At 37.8% G+C, this 16,423-nt stretch overlaps 1 protein-coding gene across 2 annotated transcripts in view; it reads left to right on the top strand.

Moving 5' to 3' along the window:
* Positions 1–16,423, top strand: part of PRIM2 (DNA primase subunit 2) — a 104,032-nt gene that overhangs the window by 27,234 nt on the left and 60,375 nt on the right. For both annotated transcript variants that reach the window (XM_051777865.1, XM_051777864.1), the window contains one exon: positions 55–192. In XM_051777865.1, coding sequence (XP_051633825.1) covers positions 55–192 — 138 coding nt within the window. The remainder of the gene's footprint in view (positions 1–54; positions 193–16,423) is intronic.

Raw genomic sequence — 16,423 nt, forward strand, 5'->3', positions numbered from 1 at the left:
CATTGTTACTGCATTATTTTGCTCTTCCAAAATGTGTGTTTTCTTCTTTCTCAGGTTGGACTTGCGGATGCTGTAGATCTATTTAGAACCAGAAGAGTATTTGTTAAAGATGGCTTTGCATATGTGCCGTTTAAGGAGATTGCTGCGATTGTTTTGAATAACTATAGAACCAAATTATCTAAAGCGTTGGCGGTAAGTCAGACAGTCTAATTTTTACAACTTTTGTTGCGTTATTTAGTGACACTCTTGGACAGTAGCTTTTTTTGACTTTTAAATTTATCTGCTTCCATCTGTAGAATACCAGAAATGCTATCAAAAATACTGGCAGCACTAAAAAAGTTCATTATAAGCTGAGTGTTCATAAATTTTAAATGGAATTTAGCTTATGATGTGCATTGCAAAGAAATTTCTGCTAGAGGATTTTAGAATTGTTTCTCACAGAGACAGTAATACGACCTTTCATTCAAAATGTTAGCCCTATGCACACAACTGTTTTTTCTACTCATCTTTTTTCTCCCACAACATTTTGCAACAGTTTTTTGTTGGAACAAGTAAAATAGTTTTTTTAATTATTCTCTTTCTTTTGTTAGTAAGAACTGAAATGAGCTAAGTCAAAACATATCAGGCAAAAGTAAAGACTTTGTCGTATGAATATTTGAGGTATCACATCTGGTTAGGACATCTATAGTAAATACTGTATGTGAATGTTCTTCTGTTAGTAATTCAGTGATCAATTCAGGAATTGCCAGTTTATGGCTCACTGGGTTTAAAAGTTGGTGACCATGTCTAACGCACAGAATTTTAGTCCAAGAAAATGCAGCATTGAATAACATGAAGGCAGTTTAGATTGCTTTTTGAATGTGTTTTCAAAGCCTTGTATTGCTATGTCACATTAATATCAAGGTTGACCATGAACGTTTAGTAAACAAACAGTGTGAAGTAAAAATGCATTCCTTTAACAAATTAGAAAATTAGCATACTGGCATCTTCTTAATTTTGAATATAACTGGAGCCTGTGGAATTCTTTAATGTGCAATGAAAATTGTGATACTCTTATGTGAACATTTTCATTAGAACTCTTTAATACAACTGCAACTGGAGATATACATTTCAGTTGATGCATAATGTTCTTGCTGAAAGCTGATAACATTTATGTAGGATTTAAAAACAATTAATGTTTCTATAGAAGTGTAGCTAAGTACAGAGGTTATCTGCATCTATTTAAAATACTTGTGAGAAGCTTTGTGTACTTCTGGAATTTGCCTGTTGTGTAAGTAGCTGAGAAGTCTGAAAAACAGTAGGAACTGTGATGAGTAGGCTTCCTGACTTTTCAGTCTGAGCAGAAATCTGCAACTTTTTCTTATGAACACATGCACTATATTACATATGAACACACACACCCTATTTTACATATTATTCGTTTAACCCAGATTACTTTGTTAAAGCCAATAGCTGTTTTATAGTAAATATAGATACTTCATATATACATATATATATACACACACTGTATAAAACTTCTTTATATTATGCTTTGTAGTCATGGCTTAGAAATTTGAACACTTGTGAGCTAGGAAAATTATCTTCTGCAGAACTGCTGTCTTTTAAGTTATTACAGTATTTCAGGTTTGCATTAATTTTTTGTTTTAATGCATAACCTTTGTTTATTGAAGTTGACCATATTTTCTGACTAAAGAATAAAAGAAGATTAGTGTTCTATTGCAGAGCTTTTGATTGAAGTTAGGGGTTTTTGGTCACCAGTTTAATGTGAGAAACTGTGTTTAATAAACTGTTTCAGCTATTTTTAGCCAGGACAGTGCACTGCTAAGAGATGCTAGGAATATTATTAATTGGAGTCTTCTGGAAATGAAGGGCAAAATTCCATCATGTTTTACAGATGTCAGTCTAACCTTATTGTGTTACAGCAGAGGCATAACTGAAGTGTGATACTTGGTAGCTGGATACTTAGTGTAGTTTTCAGTGGAACAAAACTATAAACATGAATTACACTTCAGTAAAACTGTAAGAATACACTTCTAAATAAAGCACTGTATGAAGGAATCTTTCTCAAATCTAAAGATGGTAATGGTTGCTGTTCTGCAACATACAAATTTGGAGGATAATCTAATGATTTTCTTCAGCCATATCTGGACTGAAGAGGCACATTTAAACAGAAGTTGTGACACAGTAGCACAATTCCAGTATTGTTTGTGAAAAGTGGTTGTTGAAATAGCCTTTGATCTAGACCTAAGTTCTGCAAGTACAGCTGTTTTAGCTGTACGTGGTAGGACATGGATGCTGGGAGTGTCTGCTGCAGAGGAGAAATCAGTCAAGAGAAATGTGCTTCACTTCAAGCACTTTGGTAGTATAAAGGTCTTGACAACTTTACACAGAAGTTGTGCATCATGGTCAAACTTAATTAAGAAGTAATAGAGCATTAAACATCATCACTGGGCTGGTTATTTAATTTGTCTTTTAATGAATGTATTTGATAACATTACCACTTCAGTAAGCATTACTTATGTTTTCTTTGAGAATATGTTTTAGTGGGTTTGCAGCACCTGGCTTTTTACACTTTGTTTTCAGCACTTTCTAATGGGCAATCCTTTTTTAATTTGAATTTTAGAATTAAACATCTTAACAGTGTGATAATCCAAATTAGGCTTGAATGCTGTTTCTAAAGAAGGGGTTTGTATCTTCACAGGGTCATAAAATTAGGTTAAATACTTGTATCTTCTGTGGGGTAGTTTGACTTTGGCCAATACTTCTGACTTTGGCGGTCTGTTGTAAGCTTCTAAGGGACAAAATACCCTGATTATAGACAGTGGAAAGATGGTCTTTCAAACATATAGTTTTGAGGAATCCTTCTTACAGCTTTCATTAGTGGTTCAATTCTTCAAAGTTAAAGCAGTGTAGTTTGCTTGTATGGGTAGGTTTGCAGTTATAAGAATATAATAATATTGATTATTAGTACTTGATGCATGTTTTGCCTCCTGGAGCTTATTTGGTGCTACTCCAAGCAGTCACATGCACAGGTTTTTGGAAGGAGTTATGCCTACACAGGAGTGATTTTATGATGAAGACCTGCCCTGTCTTTTCCACGGTGCTCTGAAGCTGTACACTTTATGGGACTTTGCTTGTGCTAAAGTTGCTCTTCCTAGGTCTTGAATAATTTGGGTGGTTACCTAGTCTTGTTACATTGCTCACTACATTGCAGACTTGTGTCACCATCCTGCATGTTACAGAGTGATTCTAGTCGGGGTTGTAAAGGAGAAATAGAATGAGAGTAAATTGATGTGTTGACACAGCTTTGAGAGAACAGTAAATAATTCATAGGACTGACCTTTTAAAAAAGTTTTATGTTGATACTGGCAGAAATTCAGTTCAGTCAGTTACACTTTAATCACTTTCTAGTCAAGCCCATGAAGCACTGAGCTGTTTTGGTTTATCCCTTAAAAATAAGTTTTGACATCCTGACTGTGGCTATTCCTTGAGGCTCAATAACAGGGGCAGTTAATATTAGTTAAGCCTTCTTGGCAATTGCAAGTGCAACTGAAGAAGTTAATGTTATGTGTAAAATCAATACTGGGAAGACCTTTCTGTATTCTCTGACCCATTTGATAGTAAATAATTTCCCTGTACCATTAATGATGATTAAACTAGAGGAAGGCTTAAACATTTTCTGTAACAGCATGTAAGCTGTAATGTTAGCTCCACAATTGTTTTATAACTTAACGCAATTTAAATTCATCAAAGTTTGCTTTGTGTTTTATTCATGAGGGTTGGTTTCACTGTGTTTATGCTAATACACAAAAATATGGTTCTTATATTTGAGGAAAATAGGATTTTTTGGTCGTTTTGGGTTTTTTTGTTTGTGTTTTTTGTTTTGTTTTTGTTTTGTGTTTTGTTTGGTTTTTTTTTTAATCAGAAGATTCACCTTAGTGTTATGGCTCAGACCAGCAGACCCACATCAGAGCTGTGTTGTACTCAATACTGTATGAATTGGGATTGCTCCAGAGAAATCTGAAGTGGGACAAAAGGGGGAGAGGATGGAAGGAGCTGACAAATCATAATCTGCAACTGGCCTTTATCAACAGTGTCCTCAAATAATTGAGAAAATGACAATATTACATTGGCAGTTGTCTGACAGGTTTGAAATGGAGTTCGTGTTGGACAGCAGTTTGCCTCCACAGTTCCTGCCCTGTCTGGAAAACCACAAGGGGTGTAGGGGTGGGTGTTATGACCCGCCCCAGGAAAAGGGGAGGGGGGTAACTCAGGTTTTTATCAATAATTCCCTTGGGGTGGATTAAAGTGAAACGACACTAAATAATCAGTGTCTGAAAACAAAGTTTATTTTAACAATTTTGTATCACGGGGTATGCTAGCGTTTTGGGTGTTGTCATACAACAATGCAACATAGAGATAACCTTTGGGGGGGAGAAACTGCTTAGGGGAGAGAAAAAACAGGATGAGAGTAAGGGAAAAGAGAAGCTGAGAGTGCAAAAGAAATGGATATAGTCACCGCCCACTGGATCCAGCGATGCTTGAGAGCGATGGTCTTGATTCACAGGTGGTGGGGGAGAAGGAGAACCCGAAATCCCAAAGTCACCAGTCAGTTTATATACCCTCAGCATGCTTTTGCACTGCCCTGGGACGAGGAGTTGTTTGCCTTTTTAGGGCTTAGAACTGAAGGGAGGGATGGGCCCAACTGCCCATCTGAGGTATAATGCAAAAGTCAAAAGCCTGCAAACTCCTGGAATGCATAAATCATTAACCATTTCAGTCTCTGACAGTGGGCAGCACCTCCCGCCTACCCCAAGTGTTGCAGCATTTGGTGTGAGCTTCCCTGTGCTGTTTGATCCCCCTAAATAATGTCATTTCTGAAGATGTGTTTAGGTTTTTTTTAAACTGCTTTTCTCATAGTACCATTTAGTACTTAGTGTCTGATACAAGTCCTCCTCCTATGTGATTGATCAGAAAATCTTTTACATAGAGGTTATGATTTTAGGTTGAGCCTATAAAATGCTCCTTTTATTATTAAAATAGCACTAGTAGTTTTAAACCTGTGTACTGGGTGCCAGTGGCCTGGCAACAAGGACTGCAGGGTAGCTCTGTGAGGAGAAGACAGGGATGCCCTGTGCTGGAAACGCATTTCCAACTGGCTCTGATCCACCCACCACAGGGCACAGGTGAGCCCACAGCCAAGGGGGGGCACCTTGGGGACAGTGTATGTAAGAAAAGGCAAAACACCTGGCAGAGAGAGGAGGAGGCAGCCAAAAAGAGTGAGAAGCAGCAGAGACACTCTCCATGACACTGGAGCAGGTCTCCATGCCACCCAGGAGGAACCCACACTGGAGCAAGTGGAGAGTTCTTGTGGGGAACCTATGCTTAAGGATTTTTATATTCTTGAAGGACTGCATCCCATGGGAGAAAGCCCATGCCAGAGCAGGGGAAATATGGGAGCAGGCAGGAGCTGTGGAGAGGAGCTGTTCCAGACTGACCCAACCTGCCCCTGCCGTCCCGTCCGCCCCCTGCACTGCCCTGGGTGGAAGGTGTGGGAGTCTGGGGTGAAAGAACACAGTTTGGCTTAAGAGAGGGGGGAGCAAAGGCGTTGGCTTAATGTTTGTCTCTGCTCCTCACTACCTGAATCTGTTTTAACTGACAGTAAATTACATTAATTTTCCTCAAGCTGAGTCTGTTTTCTTGCGGTGGTAATTGATAAGCCATCTCCCTGTCTGTATCAGTAGCTGGGTGGGAGTTTGGCCCTTAGGCTGTGGTGGGTTAACTATGGCTATTCTTTTAATTTTTAGTCACAAGGCTTGTAGATCTGTTGAGGTTGGATGCTGGAGGGCAGTAAGTTCAGCACTCTGGTTCCAGCTCACAGAGTCGTGTTAGCTTCTGTGTTTCCTGGGCTCCTTCTCTGAAACAGCTCTCAGAAAAATTCAAGAGGTGGGGATCCTAGATACTGAAAAACCTGACTCTGACTGGGATGTCTCTATCAGTATTTGCATCAACTAAATTGAATCATCATGTCATTTTACCGTAATGAACATTACAGTTCAGGAAATGTAATTATTCATGATAGCATAACTGAACTTTCCATTCATAGTCTAATGATGGTTTTTCAGTAGATTTATCATACTTGTATTTAAATCCTGCCTGTTTTTTCACCATCTTGAGCCTAGCAATTGAAGTCATAACTTGGCTGGTCTTTGAATTATTGAATTATTATTACTGCAAAAAAGTTGCTTTTGTGAAAACACTTTGTCAGAACATCATATAGGAACTAACAATCTTCAAATTAAAATATAAACTGGAAATAGCATAAACTGGTACTTTAAGAAATTGATTCCAGTGTTAATACATACAATCTTGGTGGAATGTGTTTTTCCCTAATTTAATTTCTGCTCTTTTTACCTTGAAATATGATCTTGTGTAATCTGATAAAATGTCTACGAATCAAATGGTTGGGTTTGGAGGATGTGGTGCAGAAAGAAAACCTCATGGTGTTTTCTAAATTTGTATATTTTTTTATTGGTTGCTTTCCTGATTTGGCATGTATCTTTTAAATAATTAGAAATGTTTGCTCAAGTAAGTTGCTTTACTAGTATTTGTAATGATTTGTCTTTTAAAATTAAATATTAGTCAAATATGCTATTTCAGTTGATTTATGCTATATTCAAAGAACCTGTTAATTTGGGAGACGCATCAGTATAGGACCATCTGCAAGACGTTTTTGTCCTAAAACACCTATGTTTTCAAGCAGTGAAGCAAAAGGCTTTGTGTAGTGGCATTAATGTTGAGAAAGTATGATTGATGATGGTCTTGTCAGTTGAAATTCATTTCAGGTGTTATGTTCCCAGTGTTAAAGTAATTCGCTGTAACGTAAATGGATGATTTTTATAATATGCAAATACAAGGTTAGTAATGTAGTAACTTTGGCAGTGTAAGATAAAACGTGATTACAGTGACTTTGTCCTCTGAATCTCTCAGGTGAAAGTTTGCAGTGAAAGTTTTGCAGAGAAGCAGCAGTGCTTTTCTGAGATATTGTAAGGTCATTGTCTAGGGCACAAGTCTACTGAATAAAATGGTAATACTTTTGAGTGGGAGAAGTGATATTAAGGGCAATGACTTCAAGAGTGTGTGTGGCAGAGAAAACTGAAGCCTGTACGTGGAATTGTTACCTGCAAGACAAAGGAACTCGCTGTACTTTTCTTTGTGGGCTTTTTTATTTTTTTGCCATGGCCCCTTAATTGTCCTTTTGCTGACTGTTTTCTGAAATACATCCTTAATTGAAGTACATGTATTCCTTCTAGAGAACACGTAGATTGACAACGTAAGGTAATTGTAAATAATATTAGGAGGTTAAATGGAATTTAACTGTATTCAGTATTTTGTCTTTCTGTTTCTTGACTTGGCTTTTTGCATCTACTACAGAGCATAAGATTTTGTTGAGTACTGTGTTTGCATCATAAACAGTTGCTGTGGTCTTTGCATACTCCTGTCTGGTTTGATTTGTATGGAAATACTTTGATCTTCAAATCCATGTAGTTATTTCACGATAGTCAAGCTAACAAAACAGGATTTGCAGTATTTGAAGCATGGGAAAGGCTTGCTTAAGTGTTAAGATGTCCCCCAAATTTGAGGAAAAAACACTGGAATAAAATATATTAGTTGCAAGTACAATTTGATTTCTATGTTGTGTGGCAGATGTGATAACCTGGAAACTTGTCTCAGTTAATTTGGCACCTGTTTAATGTAATTTATTAATACACTGGTAACAGTAATTGGGGAATGATGCACTACAGTCAGTGAGAAAGAACTGTAATGGCATATGGGGTTGGTAAGAAACAAAAGTCCATGTCTCAGGATGACACTGTGTGACAAATTTGCATTTTCTCCCGATTGTTTTCTTATGGGCTTCTGTGATCCACAGCTAATTGTATGTGATAGCTGTAGCAGTATCTATCTGGAGTTGATTTCATCACCTGTGTTCTGGCTTAGCAAGTTTATGGAGCAAGCAAAAAGAAAAGGGTTGAATCACTAAAAATTGTGATGACTAGCTTTTCAATTACATTATTTTTTTCTCATACATTTTTTAATGAAATATGGAGAGTGGCTATTTTCCTGAGTAAACTATTACGATATCCTAAGCCAGGGAATGTACGTTGCATGTGGAACATTAACGTGTTTTTGCCATCCCTATTAATGATGAAGATCAGTTGACCTTTGGGGAAAGACTAAATCTTAAATCCTGTTTTCAATCAGAAGGAAAAATGGGAAATGACTGTCAGTACCTCAAAATCAGACATGAAATAAATTGAACACCTCATAGTCACATCAGGTGATAGACTGATAGAATCTTAACATATAGAGTCTTTTTAGAGGTTGGAGCACTTCTTTAAGCATCAAGTGTAAGAGTAAATTATGCACAAGTTTCATCTCAAATGCCTTTGCCAAGATGTGTTTAAAAGAAATTCGACTGTAAGACTAATTAAAAAAAACCCACTAATTTTACTGATTACACAACTCAAGTGTTTTGAACTCTTTTCAGAAAAAGTGTAGCAATATGCTTTTGAACTTACTGAATATTTATTTTCAAACTCTTAAATACAGATGAACTGAGTATTTCTAGAAATGCTAGTCACTGTCACTGTTGCTATTGCTGATTTCTGGGTGGTCTCATTGTATAACTTTCCCTTTTACTATGGTTTCCCAAAGAAAATTTCATCTCTTAATGTAATTTTTCTGCAATTAATTGCTAATTTGCATATTTATAGCAGAGAGGAAGTGGACCTCTTTTGTAGTTCTTGTAAATGAAGATTATTTGTCAGCATATTTTTTCCTGGAAATAGGAAAGCAGGGTGTGTTTCAGAGGCACTGTAGTTGAGCAGAATTTGTAGAACAAAATCAAACCCTGTTGTCTTCTGGACAGTCTGTACAGGCTGTCACTGAGATCTCTGGAGTCTGTCTTCCTGAAATATTAGAAACATGATTTAACTAGGCTGAAAATATGAGCTGGAATAGTTAAACTTGGCTCTAGTAGCATTGGGCCTGTTGATGTACCCTGCCTGGCCCCCTCCCTTTCCACCTGTGACTTCATTTTGCATCTTTGGCTTGTAAAGAAGCAGATCATTATTTGAACAATGGCTTGTCTCCAGGAAAGCATCAAATGCCTCTGCATTGCCTGTACTATGTTGCCAGGCTCCTATTGGATCATCACTTTATTCCTAGTGGCCAGCAACTTCCCTGCCTCAGGAGGGTACTGCTTGTATCCCTGAATATCTTGACTGCAGGGATACATTTTAAAGTTGGGTAATCAGTGTCTTATGCTCAGCTGATTCTGGTTGGTCTGTTGATTTGTCGAATTATCTCAGGTTATTTTATAGTTCATTCCTGATGTTTTTTTTCCTCTAAATTCCTGAATTTGTGACCTGCAGGGACATACTGACCTACTGATACAAACTGCTTTTTACTGTGTAACAAGATATTTGTAGTTATTTTTCCATTTCTTTTTCCATTCCTTTTTGAAGATGTAGCCTTGTATTTCCATGAGAGGTGTACTGTATTGTATCTGCATATCGTTAAATCATGTGATCTGTTCAGCTTGAAGGAAGGTACAAGTTAGCTTAGGAGAGAGGGATCAGTGTTCCACCTTTACAGGTCTACCTTAATCTGTCAGTCTTTCAAGCCTGTCTGGATTTACAAGCCCTGGAGTCCTGAAAGATAACAGTAGCTTTGTGTGAAGCACTTTGACATTGGTGTGGACTGAAATTTCTTTGTCTGAGATGGTGTTCTTTCCTCTTGAGGTGTGTAAGTAGGAGGTGGTCTAGTAGCAATAGACTGTATTAGATTAGGCATGTCTCTATGGCCTTACCTGGGCTGCTTTTTGTTACTCCTTGGATTTCTGTTACTGTGAAATACAGAACCAGGAGTGGTTTTCCATAGATTCTGTGTGGGTTATATATGTTTGGTTGCATGTCAAGTGTAAGTATATATGTAAACTATTTTTATCATCTCATTTGATGATGCCTCATCTGTCTGAGGGAGGAGACACAAAAGTACTGTAATTTTGCTACAAAATATCCATTTTTGTTGTAAAAATGGATTTTGGAAGATCATGATATATTAATTCAACATCTGTGGGTCGCAGGGAAGTGTTCAGCTATAAGCAAAATTTTGTAAAATCATGCATATGCTCTGCAGACTTTTGAAAGGACACTAAGTTAGCTGTTCAGTGTCTGAGTTGTAGAAAGGCAGAAAGCAAGGTGAAGTATCAGGGAAAAATAGACCAATGAAGATACTAAGTTTCAATTTACATGTAGCTTTTGAAAGATTTTTTTTCTGTATTTATGTAAACAAATTCTTTTCATGTGAATACTAATATTTTTCTGTTTGTAAAGATTGATGTTTAATTTAAATAATCTGTAGTCTTGAACAAATATCAGAAAGCAAAGGTCTTTTTATTACCATTTGTCACAAGCAAATGACATGGTTTATTAATGGCTGCAGCCTCTGTTTATAGGGGTACATATGAAAGAAATGGATTAAATTTGGATGTAGTGCTTAGGGCTTCTTAAGTAATAGAAAAACCCTTGAGTTTTCCCTGTTATTTTCCTAGTTATGCTACCCAAGTGAGGTGAAGGTTGTTTCGTTACCAACTTTTTTAATCCCAAACATTATTTGTGTTTCTTTTTACTCCATCCTTTTGATTTATAGATAGTAAAAATAAATTTAAAAAAAAGTGGAAATCCCAACACACCACTCCCAGCCCCTTCTCCTTAGAAAACTGAAGTGTGAATCAGGAGAATCTTCCTTGGGGAACATGAAAATGTTGCATTTCTTTTTTGGAAAGTAGGTAGAATACTACCAGTTGTCAAAGTGAGTGCATAAAACTGTTAATCACTTCTTACTCCAGATGACAGGCTTTTAAAGGAATTATTGGAAGAGTTTAGTCTCTCAGGCACTGTTGTAGAATGCTAGGCATGTAACAACCCTTGGTGAAAGAAAGCAAATACCTGTTTCTCAATAAAAGTTGATGATCATATTGCGTGAACAAATAAGCAAAAGAAATGTAACAAGAGGATGTAGGCTAAAGAGCTATGAATTAATTTAGGATATATTTAAATTCAAAACGAGTCTCTTATCTGTCACGCACAAGAGCATTTTGTCTTGTTAGATATTTTAATAAGTGCGATTTCAAAGACAGATTACAGCATGCTCCTAAACTTTACTGAAATTCTTTCTCTTGATTGTTTCTGCTGAACAAATGAAAATCTTGGGGTTAATCTGCTTTTAAATTTGGGATGTTCTTAGATGTTCCTGTATAGGAAACAAGGGTCATTGAAGAGGAGACATACTGATGCTTGTAGTTACTTTCTGTTTCCTCCTTCTGAGTACTTTTATCACTCATAGTACAACTAGTCAATTTTAGAGTAACCAGTTTTAACTAGTGAGTCCAGTTGGACTTTCGATCTGAAACTAGTTCGGGAGGAATGAAGAGACGAGTGCTGTGGATCATCTGATGATGTGCATTTGCTGAAATTTAGTCTGGGGAATAACATGTGATTTTCATTATTAGTACTTTCCCTTTTTTAGGGGAAAACTATTAGGCACTTCTATTCATCTGTAAATTTTTCTTATGCCATAGGATAATGCTGTTAGAGCCTGCCATGAGAACAGAGAGATGATTGAAGTAATAATTAGAGAGGCAGGAATAAAACATTCTTCCAAGCTGCACGCTTTTGAAACCAGCACTGTGTTTATATCTATGACTTTGGGAATTTATAATGGTTCCGAGATAGTGGGTAATTCATGTGAAGTCCACAGCCTAGTGCTGGCTCTTTAAAGAGTTGGATTTTGTCATGAGCAGATGTGGGATACTTGAATTCAGTTGTTGCAAGGAAGAATGCATCAGACAGAGCGTGAGCATAAACTGTGCTCTACTGCTGGGGGTTTAAGAAGTAGCTGTGGAGTAGTGGAGAATGAAAGCTCCTGGCCTGGCCTGCATAGGGTACTTTGCCAGCATTCCTGACAAATCTGTGCAGAAGCTGTATGGGGGTCATTGTAAGCACTTCTTTTATGTGGAAACCTTTTCTGTTCCCCAGTCATGAATGTCATTATGAACAGGAGAGGGATATGAGATATTTGCAAAAAAGAAATCCATTTTCTTTTCTTTTTCATAACCTCCTTTGCCCGTGTGACAGTAACTGGAAGCCAAAGAGAACCTCTAGGGAATAGAATGGCAGAAGCTTTTGTTTATATGTGTGTTATTGTTGTTTCTTTTATTTTTTAATTTAATTTTTATTTTAAAGACATGGTTCACCATAGAAATTTGTGTAGCAGATGGTAGCATAGTCTCATCTGACAAGTGATTACTCTGAGCTCAGAATTAGTTCTTCAGCTTTTCTCCTTACATTTTTTTCTGAATCTCACTACTGAAATCTAAGTCATAATCACCAAGAATTTCCCTGGCCACAGATGTGTGTTCGTTCAACCACTTCAATGGCATAGTGAAAGCAACCACAATGAGATTGTATATCTGAGTGCAATGTTCACTTGTATTTATGTGGTGCTGTTGCTTAAACTTTTAGTATAAGCATTGCAGTCTGGATCTAGTGTAGTTCACATCTAAGCAAACAGTAAGATCAGCATGCACCAGCAAAGTGCCCTGGCAGCGTTCTTGGGCTGTATTGACAGACCTGTATCGACAGGTAGGTGGAAGTGAGGAATTCTGCCTTTGCTTGTGTCATTAGCCCACATCTAGAGTATTATGTCTAGTTTGGGGATTCCTAGTACAAAAAAGATTTTGATAAACATCTATTAGGGCAAGTCCAGTAGAATTCTACCCTCTACACTTTCTATCTGTCTTTACTGCCAAAATTGAGCCTACTGTTTACCAGATCATCAGATCTTTTCCAGGAGATCTGCTCTCCAGTGAGTTGACCACCATCCTGTACCAATGCAGGGACTTATTCTGTAACAGTACAGGACTTCTCAGTTGTGCTTGGTGAAGATGGAAAACATGTTCATGATTTCAACTCTCTCAGCACCCTCAGGTATATCCCGTCAGGTTCTATGGACTTGCATGAGAGATTTCTTGGTAGATTCCTTATTCAATCCTTTTTGACTACTTGGTAGTTCTTTGCTTCCTTGAATAATCTTTATAAGGCATAAATGTCTGGAAATTTGTTGGTAAAGATGAGCAGAAAATGTAGAGGTTAGAATCACTCTCAAACTTGTGTTTGTCTTTAATTTATAGCAGTACTCTTAGAAGCTAGAGTACTTAAGATCTAATTTATTTCTATTTACTTTCTGAAATTTGAAAAGTCAATATGTAACGTTCCTTTTTTTGTTTTTTGTTTACTGTGTCCTGTCACTTGGCAAAACCTAATTAATTATGCACTTTTAGTATTACTTTGAAGTGGTACAGCAATTATACTTCATTGACTGCATAATAGGACTGAAAAGTTTTCTATATTTGCATGATTAAAAAGGCAAAGTGTGGAAACTTTTGGGTATTTCTGTCAGTTTTCAAGTTAGAATTCAATTTTTTCCCCCCTCTGAAGTCTTTATTCAGCTCTTTAAAGTGAGATCTGTGAAAGCATTCTTTTCTAAGTGTCGGGCTTGAATTCAAGTAAACTTTCACTGTCAGAGAAGCAAACTCGGACAAAATACCAAAAATCAAATGCTGTGTAAGAGATTTCTCTCCGGGTTGCTGCAGCTCCACATTTATGTCACGTGGTCCAGTTGGACATTTTGCCTCCTGAGTGGATTTTGGAGCAGCTTTATCAGTTCCATGTTTTGTAAGCTGACTCTCTCTGTTAGCTACAGAGGCCGTTTTAGTTCTGGTTAGCACACCGGTCATGCGGTGAGGTTTGGGAGAAAATTCTGGCTTGCCGTGGCATCTAGTCTGGTTTACGCTCAAGCTGCATAAACCGCTTTTTCCTTGCGGTCCGAGGTGCGTGCGGGCTGTGCGTGCGGGCTGTGCGTGCGGGCTGTGCGTGCGGGCTGGGTGTGCGGGCTGTGCGTGCGGGCTGTGCGTGCGGGCTGTGCGTGCGGGCTGTGCGTGCGGGCTGGGTGTGCGGGCTGGGTGTGCGGGCTGGGTGTGCGGGCTGGGTGTGCGGGCTGTGCGTGCTGAATTCCTGGGCAGAGGTTATCGCTGCACCTCCCGGCCGCGGCCAGCGGAGGGCGCCGCAGGAGCGCCGAAGGCGGGAGCAGCCTTGGGCTATGGATAGCCATGGGCTGCGGGAGGAGATGGGACACGGGGTTGAGCTCTTAATTCTAAAAAAAACGTGTGTTGTGTTCGGACTAATTTAGAATGTATATAAATGATGTTGATTTTATTCCCTTGGTAATGCACCAAAAGCAAGTAAGTGTTTCACTAAATGTCATTAGTTTTCACTTCTGTAATTAATGTACCTGTATCTGTCAATATGAACTAATAAGCAAAAGGTGAGAAATAATCAACATTTAAAAATTTTGATGATGTCTTAACAGTATGGTCATGAATCTGCTTGCATGTCATTCACAGTTACTAGGCTTCTTTGTGTTTGTGATGTGTAGCTCATTCTTATTTTCATCTGGTGCATGGAAAGTTTTCAGTGTTTGAGGTACTATTATGTTTTGTCTGTGATATTATGACTATGTAGGTTAAACTTTCATCATTAGACTTCATAAGGTTTAGCATCAACTAGACCAAGTATTTGACCATAAATGAGCAATTATGTTTTTCTCATTAATTATTGTTGAGACTGCTTAGCATTGATTTCTATGGTCAATTCTTGTTCTTATTTTCTCTCTTATTTTCTTCCTGATGTCATTGTGTTCTTATTAAATGGGTACTTGTTCCTTTTTTTAATAATATATGTTAAAAGCTTTGTATCATCTTTAGAAGATGAGTGATTCTTCTCTCAGAATATTTTTTTACCAACTACTGCTGATCCTGGAAGATAATGTTATTTGGACTTATCCATAAACCAGAAAACTGTTACTAATTAACTAGTCACTCTTTTGTTTTGAAAACTTTGCTTCTGTTTTCCTGTCTTTTCAGCTTTCTAAGACTATTACTTGGGCATTTTCCTTCAACATCCTTTCAGTTTCCCTCAAGTCTTTTGTAGCATGAAACACTACAGATATATCATCATCAGTGGACAGCTGACTGTAAGAGTCATCCTGTATTTAGAGCTTTGTTCTTGGCCTTGATGTGGTTATATTCATCACACCTAACCTTTTTTTGTGTAGCATTCTAGTTTATGATCTCTCCATTGTGTTTGATATTTTTCCTGAAAATGTTACATACTGGATCTTTGTAGATACATTTGGATATTTAGAGCATTTGGATATTTGTCCTGCATTCAATATTGTATGAGGAGCACAGCCTGTTCCTGATGCTCTGGAGTCACAGTGGTTCTGTTTCCAGTCCCAGATTTTTGTTCTTGTCAGCACTGCTATAAAATTGCATGCCAGGTTCCTTGTAGGAAAGACGTATTTCAGGTTTTAGCTAATATCACAAGGATACGTCTAAAACTTTTCAAGGACGTAACATCTTACAATCTTATTTCCCCCAGACTTGTGTTCTGTTTGAATTCTGTTCATTCTGTCGTATCTTACATTGAGTTGTGTGTTCCCTGCCTGGCAACAAATCCAATTCTGCAGCAAGCTTAAAAAACCCCAAAACACGACTCTATTACAGTCTACAATGAAAGTAAATAGATGAATGAACCACGCTGCTTATTTTTGGTGGAGCCACGGCCTTAAAAAAAAAAGTTATGCTTAAGTGGTAACTGTGCAGCTCACTACAGAGATAACAGAATTAGTGATGCGTGGCTCTATTACCTTCAGCTCCATATCTGTGTTATGCCATGCTGCAACTGCTAACTCTGAAAAGTAGGGGAAAGTAGTAACAAAGGCAGTTCATGTTAACATAGTGATTTCATTCTTAGGATTTGTGGTGGTGTCTCTAGTGAAAGCTGTGCGTGTCTAGAATGCGTGGAAGCAAGTACATTCTGAACATGATTCTACATATTATGACTTTTCTGCATATGAACTGGAATATATTGCAAGCGTAGTTCAGATTTGCTTCAATTTCAGCTTGAGTCTACCTGATTTAAATGGCAATATAAATTCAAGTTGTCTCACACATCAGGAACAGGCTGAAACCCTGTTACTGCCGATGTTCTAGCTGGTAAACCAATGAAGAAGCAGAGGCTTGAGTAACAGAATAAATCAGTTTGGAATGTGTTTAGCTGCTTCTACCGTTGTCTGCTCTTGTGGCAAGAGAGAAAGCAATAAAATAGCCTTGAAAAATACTTGACACGTTTTCTGACATAATTTGTCTGTAAGCAGTGCTCCTATATAGCTGGGTTTTACTCTTTTCCTCCTGTAACAAAGTTTCCTCCTGCAGTTTGCAACAGTCTTTCTCAAG

This window comes from Manacus candei, unplaced genomic scaffold (assembly GCF_025592945.1).
Source record: "Manacus candei isolate 608988 ecotype Guabito, Panama unplaced genomic scaffold, ASM2559294v1 h1tg000011l, whole genome shotgun sequence".
Classification (NCBI taxonomy): domain Eukaryota; kingdom Metazoa; phylum Chordata; class Aves; order Passeriformes; family Pipridae; genus Manacus; species Manacus candei.